This window comes from Linepithema humile, chromosome 6, assembly GCF_040581485.1.
Source record: "Linepithema humile isolate Giens D197 chromosome 6, Lhum_UNIL_v1.0, whole genome shotgun sequence".
Lineage (NCBI taxonomy): Eukaryota > Metazoa > Arthropoda > Insecta > Hymenoptera > Formicidae > Linepithema > Linepithema humile.
Window position 1 is genome coordinate 26308988 of NC_090133.1, and position 11407 is coordinate 26320394.

General features: G+C 39.8%; 1 protein-coding gene across 1 annotated transcript; it reads left to right on the top strand.

Moving 5' to 3' along the window:
- Positions 1 to 483: 483 nt before the first annotated feature.
- Positions 484 to 9038, top strand: conv (convoluted). The gene is made up of 12 exons (XM_067357620.1): positions 484 to 980; positions 4251 to 4508; positions 4641 to 4928; positions 5166 to 5403; positions 5483 to 5729; positions 5801 to 6055; positions 6159 to 6475; positions 6547 to 6844; positions 6926 to 7406; positions 7527 to 7790; positions 8028 to 8256; positions 8366 to 9038. Exons 2-12 carry the CDS (start codon positions 4259 to 4261, stop codon positions 8739 to 8741), a joined length of 3243 nt encoding a protein of 1080 aa, XP_067213721.1. The 5' UTR covers positions 484 to 980; positions 4251 to 4258; the 3' UTR covers positions 8742 to 9038.
- Positions 9039 to 11407: the final 2369 nt, after the last annotated feature.

Consider the following 11407-nt stretch of genomic DNA (forward strand, 5'->3'; position numbering starts at 1 on the left):
ACCGTGTAATTTTTAAAAAGGCTTGCCATTCTATTTCATTACCGTTTAAACGACGCTCAACTATCACATCCTGCTATGTTGAAAGCAGTATTAAGAAAATATTTTGTGTGAGAAATATTTGAAGAAGATTTAAACAAATTTGTGAAGAAAATAAACAACTGTTGAGTGTAAATTTTTTTACAAACAGATTTAATAAGTTTTTGCAACATAAAAAACGATTTTGCGATATTTATAGAAATATTTTTTAAAATTGTGTATTTAATAAATTGAAAAATGTTTATCTGTGCACCAACAGATGTCAGTGTCATGCCGTGAATCGCGTAAGTTGAATAGCTCGGTATTCGAGTACCGAGCTAACTATACAAAGTTACTTTCACTAGCACCGACCAATCCTAAGGTGCCGTTTGATGGCTAACTTTCTTCCACTTGAGGCTTTGTCAGGATTGTATCATATTATATGTACCAAATTAAATATAATCTCACGTTTCTTGTCAAAGTTATGCAATAATTTTTTATTTATTAATTTGCATAACATTTATAATTGCAGAAAATTTAGTAAGCCAATCAACCTTGACCTTCAAAGATACGATTTTATTTTGTCAAGTTGCTATCGCATTTGCAGTGAGTTAGTAGAAAAAGGTAGGATGCCCGCGAAAGGACAGCGCGTATCAACTGCCAATGAGGGAGGCCTTACTTCTGAGACTGCCTTTCTCTTTGCCTCCGAGCCACGGCTCAGTTTTCACGGCAGCTTCATCCAAGAACCACATACAGAATGTCCTGAAGACACGCGGCGAAGCACACTCGTTCTTCTCTATTCTTCCCTGCTCTTCTTTCATTCTCTATTACTTCTGCATGGTGGAGGAAAAAGGACGACCCGCTCAGCGGCAAACATGTAACCCCGAGGATACCAGCAGTGCATTTTTGAAAAAAGTCACGGCGATCTTCGTGCCTTTGAAAATTACCGGGCAAAGTGCAACAAGGTACCGTGAATATTTTTGTGACATAAAATAAAATTATATTATTATCCCTATCATCTCAAAATTGTTTGACAAATTTTCGAGAAAAGTGTCACTTGTAATATATTTCATAGCTGGTCTCGGCTGGCTTCTTAAAATGTCACTTGTAATATATTTCATAACTGGTCTCGGCTGGCATGTTGAAATATTCGAATAGGATGTTGATGTCTTTTTTCAAAGTGTAACGAAGGTAATGAGCCGCTAAATGAGCGGCTTATTAGCTTCGTTACATTTTTAAACGTAGAGCGGTGCTAAGACCATAACGTTCTCGTGTGTCCACGTGTGTTTAGATGTGTCATCTCTCCGGTTCTCAGCGCGAGCAGTGACTTTAATGCACAGAACGTTATGTTTCTACATTTATTACTCGAAATAACTGTCCTTAATGTCTAGCTAACTCATCGAATTTTGCACGGTTGTCCTTATCTCCAATTTATTTAGAATAACTTTATTATTTAATTATTTCTCTAATTTTCTGTATATTTAAGTAAAATTTGATTGTCAAATTGTTTATTGAAAACGTTTATTATGCATTTGTATTTAACAATTTTATTCCTATTATTTTTTGACGCTAAAATTTTATAAGAATTTTTGCGTATTTCATAAATAACATTTTGCGAATTTATTTTTAATTTCTCGTTTAAGATTTTTTTCGAATTATTCCGATTATAGAGATGACGTATTCTTTGCCGAGAAAGAATGTCATGTTACAAATAAAAAAATTATCGATGGAAGAATGTAGAGACATGGGATATTGCACGATGGGATATCCACAAGGACGACTGGTGAAATGAAAATATCCTCAGCTGTGCTATGTCAAAGAAATGCATGGAAAAGTGCATCTCGGTTCTGGAGATTTCCTTGTATAATGAAATTTAATCCTAGTATTTAACAAGTAATATGGTATCTTGAGATAGTCGTGTGTGTGTTTTTTTTTTACGTAAACCGGCCGTCTTCGTTACGCCAACAATAACACTAATTGATAGACTTTCAGAAAGTAGAGCGTGGCATATGTTCTTTTTCTCTCCGCCGTTGTTCTTTCCGCTTTCGAGAAACGGAAATCGCATTTGTCTCACGTTGTGCAGCCTACCCTTTATTAACGACTTCTCATCAAGTTTCTAAATGTTCTCGCATCGATGGATGCAAACGGAGAGTAACCAGTTCGAGTTTTGCTCTGCGCAAGACAGTTCGGTGATAATAAATGTCGAATATTGTCGATGTGTTACGTCAATGCGGTGTTGTATATTTTTGTAGATTTGATACGAGTTTAAAGTCAGCGTGATCCGGTCCAGTGGCTATTTCCTTGGCACACGCGGGACGGAGACCAACTGAAATGAAGTGAAAGGCGCGCATGTGTTTTTCTCAGTATCGTTTTTCTTTCAAACATTATCATTTCATCGATCTCATGTTCGTAGATTTCCATGATAACAAGTTTACGCTTCTGCACAATTCTAAAAATATATATATTTTTTTTCATACATAATATAATATCTTTTCTAAGATAAGATTAATAAATTTTCCTCATGCATAATGCAGATGCTGTTCTCTTTACGCATCGTGTTCGTCAGTACATTATATCGCACGAACGTTGCATAAACGTTGCTCAAACTAGATCAACGTGCCTTTCTTCTTTATCTTCTTGCTCGTTGAATTACTAGGGCTATAATAAGGCATAGTTCTCTATTTCTCAGATCGGTGGGTCCCACAATTACTTTAATAGCACGCCACCGTTAATTGCGAGTGCCGCGACGATTCTTTGATTACCAAATGTTGGGCTGTACCGAAAGTATAAGTTGACAATCTCATTTTCCTTGCTACTGCAAAAATTATTAATTAGCGGTATGCCTGATACAATCAAGTGTTCAAATAGCATAAAAGGCCCAAGTTTGTTTAGATTTAATGAGAGAAGAAACGAAAGTAGTGAAATAATTAACGATTGTTTCGTGTAATCGTTAATAATGACGGTTACATTTTTTTACGGCTAAACGATCTTTGATTTGTATCCACCTACATCGAAATAAACGCTAGGCGATGATCTTCGAAAGGAGGTCAGTTATTATACAGAGATTGTGTTTGCTAATCATCAAAGTTTCGAAAGAAAAACGATCAATTTGCAATAGCCGCGGCGTAGCGCCGTTGCGCGTAACCGCTAATTTTCCGTCGAAATTTTATACATGGTTACGCAGATGGCTCATCGTCTTCGCGATAGTGCATAGTGAAAACGGATTGGTTTAATTGCGTTAACATTTCCGGTTGGACAAACGTCGCTTTCGTAGATTTCTATTGCGAGGTGCGCAACATTAGGTAAAATCATTTAATGCACAATTGTTTAAATCTACAGTAGCTTATAATTCGCGACGTAACAGAAACGTGCTGGAATTGCGCGCTTTCTTTATAGACTTCGCGTGGGAGACACTGCCGTTGATGCGCGACGGACGATTTAAATTGTGCTTGAATAACGAATCGATGAAGCAGCTAGCCATGAAATCCTTATTCTACGATGCGTAGGTCACATCGTGCGTGGGTCGTGTCGGCAGCGGCGTGAAAAAGAGCAGAGACTCTTCTTCAAGGACACATTTGGGAATATCACGATGATCTTAGCGGTTAGTCACCTTCGCGCCGTGGTATCGAGAAATCGCGGGATCCCGGCAACTCGCGTGGGATAATAAGCGGTGAGATCGGATCGCGAATTCAGCGACCGACGTAATCGCGTTCGCTTAAACGCAGGTAACGAGGGGGACAAAGAACTTCGAAAGGCCGTTTAACAATTCGTCGGATCACGAGAGATTTCGCAGGGAAACAATCGCGATTTTGAGGGCGGTCTCTGTTTATTAGGCGCACGGTTATCGGCGCATCGATCTGCTGCGTACGCGATTAACGAAAAGAGTTCACGTAGCGACGGCTTTCTCACATATCACAAGGGGCGCGCGTTGCATCACGGTGTGACGGAACGTTCACCCGAAATGTGAAGATATCACGAGTCCGTACCTTCTCCGTAAGGCAAATATCGCTATTAACCTTTATATAAGCGATGTGATGCAGCTATAAAATAAAGTTCTCAACGCAAGGAAGAGAATCTGTAAATTATATTATGCATAAGCCTGTTACGTTTAATTTCTGGTTTGAAATTTCTCACATCAGCCGTACACGTTCGCATACATTCACATCGCATCGATTATTATGAGTTACGTAATTATGAAGTTAATAAAACTTCCGCTTTATGTTTCTTTCAAGCAGATATTGAAATGTTATCGCCGCTGCTATTATTGTGGACGGCTCTGTCCGTAATGGGCGGCTACGTGCCACCCGGGCCGAGGTTCAACTGTCCGAAAGACGTGATTTACATTTATCCCTGCACTTGCCTTCGGGGTAGCGACAGAGGTTTGTACGTCCGCTGCGAAAACACGAATCTGGCAAGTCTCAGCCTCGCCTTTGCGAATCTGGGAAACGAGGGCATGCCGATCGAAGAACTGACTCTGTATAAATGTAACATAGGTAAGACGATTTGACTTACCGTCGAGAAAAAGTAAAAAACATTGAATGTGACTGGCAATAAAATGACTGTCCGTTAATATTATCGCGAACATGATAAGATAAATAATTTTGTTCTTCTTTGCGAATTTACAGTACGATTTTACGGACCCGCCCTGTATCCGTTGGACGTTCGAGTGTTGAAATTCATCGACACGCCGCTGAGATTGATCGAGGAGCACAGCTTCCTCGGCGTGAACCGAACACTTCAGGAGCTGTACGTGACAAACAGCGACCTGGAGAAATTCCCACGCGAGGCGTTGCAGGTCCTCGGTAATCTCAGTCTGTTAAGCATCACCGGTCACCGGATATCTACTCTGCCGGGGAATAGTTTCGGTGAAAGCGCGGTGGCCGCAAAACTGGAAAAATTGGAGATTAGTAACGGTAATCGTAGCCCCATCGTAAGGTACCATCGATGAAAAATACGATCTTGTTATCCACGTCAATCGCTACGGTTTGAAAGCGATATAATTTGCGTGGGATTAATTTCTCACGCTATATAAGTACAAAAGTATACGGTTTACGGGAAATATTAATTTCTTTACGTCAATAGAAAATAGAAATAATAAAATATTGAAGTAGAAAATATTATAATTCTTGACCTACTACCATACTTTTCAGGTACGCTATCTTCATTGCCGGTAGAAGCGCTGACGCCGCTCAAGAAACTGAAAGCGCTCGATCTGCACGACAACAAAATAAAAGACCTGCAGAGAAATCAATTCAAAGGACTCAGGGACACTGAATTCTTAGATCTCTCTCATAACTTGATCGATAAGTTAGACGCGTCTCACTTAGCCGATCTTGTCAAGATGGGATGGTGTAACATGTCGCACAATGCTATCGCCGACTTGAAGAGGTTGATTGAATTTGAAAAAGACATTAATTACATTCGAGTGTCATGCGACATGGAGTATCTAAGTTCATTTTCGTTTTAGAGGAACCTTCGCCCGAAATTCCGTTTTGAAGGTCCTGAATCTGAGTCATAATAAAATTAGAAAATTGGATTCGAACACTTTCCGCGGTATGCGTTTTCTCAGACGACTGCATCTCAGTGACAACCAAATCAACGATGTAGGTCGCGGAACTTTCGGTTCCGTTACTAGAATCGGCACGATCGATCTCTCTCGGAACTTCATTAAAAAGATCGACTTCCAAATGTTCCACCAGTTGCAATATGCTGAGGTATACATTAATTGTAAAAAGATGATACAATTTTCACATGACTTTTTTGCTAATAATACGCTCACCATTAGCTTATAGACGTTTCCGAGAATTTTGTGACAACTATAGAGAAACTGGCATTCAAAGATCTTTATCTTGCAAAAGTGAATCTGTCTCATAACGAGATTTCGAAGATCGAACCAGGTGCTTTCGAGAACTGTGCAAATATCACGTCGCTGGATCTTAGCTACAACAAGATCGACAACATCTCGAGGTATTCTTTCGACAGCACGTCATACGCTATGGAAATGCAACTTAGTTATAATCTACTGACATCTCTAAATCAAGTAAGTGCGTTCTTTAAATGCGAACGATTAGATACTTTATCATCATATCTCTAAATATTTATTTATTATGTTCAATTCGTTATAAAAATATATTCTTTGGCAGGTTCCATTGCACAACATGACGGGAATGAAAGTATTAAACGTTTCTCACAATCTGATACACTCCGTTCCACGACAGACCTTCCCTAAATTGTACGAGCTCCACACAATCGATATCTCGCACAACAATCTGTCCGAGATACACAACGCTATATTTCAGACACTCTTCAGTCTGCGATTTTTGAATTTATCGCACAATTCTTTGGAAAAAATAAAACCGTCGACATTCGGGCCGCTGCCTACGCTTTTAGAGCTCGATATGAGCTACAATCAATTGAACGACGTTGCGCGCGGCAGTCTCACTCGATTAGCCAGCTGCAGGTACGTCACTCTTTATCTATAAAATTGAAAAAATATTTTGCGTATAATAATATACATTAACAAAATTTTAGGAGCTTGACAGTAAAAAACAATCGTCTGACGAAGATTTTCCAACTACCGAATTCTCTGGGTCATCTGGACTTTTCGGAGAATCTGTTGGAGGAAATCCCGAGCACTGACGTGTGGCCCTCGATGAACGCGCTGCTCTCGCTGGATCTTTCGCGGAATCGACTGGGCGATAATTTACAAAAAGGGAGTTTCGAAAACTTGCTGACCTTGAGAATCTTAAATCTGCAAGCGAACAACATCACGAAGCCGCCCTGGCAAGCGCTGAGCAGTCTGAGCAGCTTGCAGTATCTTTATCTGCAGGTGAGACAACGGAAATTTTTTTACGCAAAGCTCTTATTTGCGGATAATAAATAAAACCTTCAACCGATAAAAATATTTCAGGATAATTACTTGACGAAACTGGAAAAAGCCGCCTTCGGTCACTTGCCAATAGTGTTCGAATTGAATATGGCAAACAATAGAATAAACAATGTGACGACTCGTGCGTTCGAGGGCCTGTTGCAGCTGCTAACATTAAATCTGACCAGCAACAATATTAGCCACATACCGAACGGCGCGTTTCAAGGTCTGGTGTCTTTGAGAACTCTCGATTTATCGTACAATAAATTAGAGAAGCTGGATAACAAAACGCACGGATTGCTCGACGACTGTCTGTCATTGGAGAGACTCAACCTTAGCCACAATAAAATTTCGTTTATTACTCGGAAGACTCTGCCAAATGATCCCTGGATCCCGTACAGACTGAAAGAAGTCGATTTGTCTTACAACACAATGCCGGTCGTCACTTTTGACCTCATTGCCGGCGCCAAGAAGCTTCAATACTTGAATCTCTCTCATAATAATATTAATGAGATTAGGCGATGTGAGTAGTAAATTGAAAATATTGCTTTTCGTAACTCTTGATAATTAATTAATTAATAACGGCTCGTTAATTCACAGCTTTCTGAGGATCGTTGTTTATCAAAATATTTCTTTATTTCAGATGTAATCGGGAATTTAACGGCTTTGCAGATTTTGGATTTGTCGCACAATGACATAAATGACGTGTCCGAACGAGACGTTTTTCTGCCACCGTTAAATTTAACCAATTTGCACCTGAGCAACAATCATCTCAATCATGTGCCTCTCGATAAGATTCTACCACTACCGAATCTGAAAGTTCTCGATCTGGAAAAAAACGAGATTGGCGTTTTTGACGAGAAATTTATGAAGATTATTAAGAACGGCACAATTCTCAAATACTCTGGTAACAAAAAAATTAATAATTCAATTCAACACAAATACAAAATAATGATTGTAATTTAATTACAAGATTTTGGAGAATCTTGTAACTCTGATAATTTTGATTTTCAATAATCAGTGATTTAAAATTACGGCATTCTTTAAGATCTCTCGTTGTTAAATTATTGTCAGAAGAAAAATTTTATATTTAGAATTCAATTTTTTCATCCATATTAAAATATGTATATATTTGATAAAATAGGAAATCCTATACATTGTGACTGCCATGCTCGACCTTTAAAGAGATGGCTGAAGTCTCAAACGTACCTCCCGACAGAATGGTCGAGCGTGATGTGCGAGAGCCCGAATTATCTCGCGAACAAACCTATCTCGGAGGTAACTGAAGATCTTATGAACTGCGGCGAGAGAGAGATTCAAGAAAAACCGGAACTCGGTATCACACCCGATGTGAAATACCGGAGTCTCGACTAGTACGTAATTATATATGTATATATATATTTTACCATTTAAAGATTTATATTAAATATCATATCTAAATTTTTTTCCAAAATTTTGGAGATTAAATCGCAATTTTTTTAGCAACACTAAAGACAAGAGTTGGAAAGCGACGTGGTTCGTAACGTCGAGAGAAGACATCGGCGACTTTTATATCGTCGTTCGAGAAACCGGAAGCAGTAAATCCATGATCGAGAAGGACGTCGTTTACAGCGAGCGATCCTTCAGAATCCACGATCTAAAGGACTCGGACACAAAATACGAGCTCTGCGTGCTCGCGCGTGATTCCGAGGGAAACGTCAAGCACTATAGAAACTCGCAGTGTCAGATTTTAAATCAGCACAGCTCCGGTTCGACCATTAGCCTCAGGGCGAGCCTGTACTTCGTGATAGTCGTTGCTTCCTTTTGCACCCTTATACGAGATTTTATCTGTCCCGAAAATGGTATTTACAGCATTTAGGAAAATATTCTCCATTCAAACAGTAACAGTTTTACAGCAAACAGTAACATGATAAAATACTTTCAAGTATCGTTAGCTGATGATTATCTTTAAAATTATTCTGGTAAATTAGGCTTTTATTACGTCGAGTGCTGTATGTCGCGTTGAAACGCGAAGCGATGATTGTAAAGTGATTTAATATATTATTCGGAAAAGGCGTAGATGATATACCGTTGTACATAAATCGTGTATTTCAAAAGTAGGGACGTTGAACGTCACATGTATTTATTTTTGTAAAATATATATCTTGTACAAGTATCATATTGTTTTCATTTAACATGGAAGGATTAATCAAGATTCGACACGCAAGGAGGACACGCCTGACATCCTGTTGCGGCGGGATCTATGCCGATAATTTACAATTGTTACAAGCGAGCGAGTGGAAGATCAGCAAACGATTCATCCTAATAAGAGCCAGCTAATTCTACGAGATTAATTCGCCATTGCGTCGTGTATCCGTCTTGTCCCGCGACTAATAAAGTGCTCGCAACGCGCTGAAAAAGTTCTCAAGGAAGTCGGCAGTCTCCCGAGCTACACGTAGTAAGATTATTTCATTATCCCGTGAAGACTATAATTAGTATCCACGATTAAGCGTAGCGCGTCTCATCGCACTAAAAAAAAGAAGAGAGAGATCTCTAATGAAGACAAGAAACAGTCGTTGTTTCCGCTAAGGAAAGGACACGTTATTGCTGATTTATTAGCGTTATTGGAGGCGCGAATTCAGAGGCTACGCATTCTGCCGTATCGGTTCGCTAATTATTCGCACTTTGTTATTATTGTCGCACGATAATAATCACCGGTTAGTGCGCGCGACTACGAAATCCACAAGAGAAAGAGACAATGCCCCCGCGCGCGCTTCGAGTGGCGATTCGTCGAGTCCGGCGGATTAACGGGAATTTAAATTACACGACGCACGGCATACTTGATTAATATTGCTTCGGTTGGCACAGCGGAAAAAACAATAGGTTGCACACACGCCGCTCGCTGGCCGTTCTGCTCGGCGGCCCGCTCCCTCGATCGGGATTAACGCCGGTTTAACGCTTAATTAGCGAAGTATTTCTCGGTGAAAAGCATTTGCCAAGACCAATCTTCGTAGCTTTGCATTGCAGTTACGCAGACGCGCGATTTTATATCAATACTAAACGTTATCTCTTAATTTTATATTTATGAAACTTAAATTATAATCTTTTTATATTATTTTTATTACGTACGGTATCGCAAAGTAAATCCTTGAAAGTAAAAGCATATAAATCGCGTCGTAATCGGAAAACAATGTGTTAGATGCTAAATAGCGTCGATCGAAAATATTTCTCATTTTGCATCTGCAAAATGCGCGAATTTATTGCGCGATATCAAAATATCCGATTACGAAATATCTAGCCCGACACTTTCACTCGAAGTCCAATAATGGCCAAGAGAAATACCGTACACGAGCTGGCACGAGCTCTCACGAAGTACCACGAAGAAAACTCTCGCGGGACAGACATCCGCTTGTCTGGGCCTTCGTCGAGGCCTCGGAGACCTCGAGGCTCTTAGGGACGCGGGTAAATTTACATTTGTCTCTTCCTTCGTCCGCAAATTACCGCGACAACGACGACATTATTGACTCTTCGCGACGACTCATTGTCAGGCAAGACAAATATACTTAAATTTTGTATCATTTTTATTACTTCCAAAGGGTGTATAACTAAATAATTGTAATTAACATAATTCACACAATTAATCAGGTATATATTTTCCCGTTATCTCATGTTAATTTATTATTATTTATTTTCTATGTTATTATCTGATATTAATTTCTCATGTTCGTCCAATGTCATCGTTCGTTTTTAAAGTGATGTTTTTGATACACGCGGTCATCGTCATCATATGACGCATGAATAAAATAAGCAGAATACATTTACATACGCCGCTTTGGGCAGTGACTCACGATGCATCCATGTAAGGCCCAGGGCGAGAGATGCCGTTGGCTCCGCACGCCTACGTTAAAACATCGCCTGCCCGTACTACAGCGGTGAAAAAAAGAAATAAGAACGAGTTTGTAAAAGATTCTTTTGTGCCCGGGTCGGCTTTCGCCGTGGGATATTAAGACGGCGTCTGTAGGACTCGAAACCTTGCACTGGGATCCCGCACTATCGGCGCGATCGGCTGTAGGATCGCAAGGACACGCCTTCATCTAGGATATCTCGATGAATCTACTTCGGTCGATCGGCCTATAAATCAATTAACGCGAGACTTGCCATACCTTCTCATAATTATTCCGACCCGCAAGCTCATTCCAGTTGCCAGATAAGCGCGCATCTACACAGGCGGATACGTACACATTCGCGCAATCCTACCATTGCAATTGGTTTGCGGCGGCTACCACTTTCTCATCTGTGTGTCTTTTGTTTCTCGGTGACAGTGGCGTATCGGACCCGTTGTGTCCGATTATGGTTAAGCTCCAGTTTATGATTTGACTTCCTCCAACACAATTATCGCAGAAAAAAGCTATTTTACTCTAATAAAAGAACTCGAATTTATGACAACAGACTGAAATATAATGTAATTATTTTACTTTGAACTTATCTCTGTCGTAAATAAAAAATAATAAAAAAGCTGGCAGGCGATGTATACAAAGATAGAGA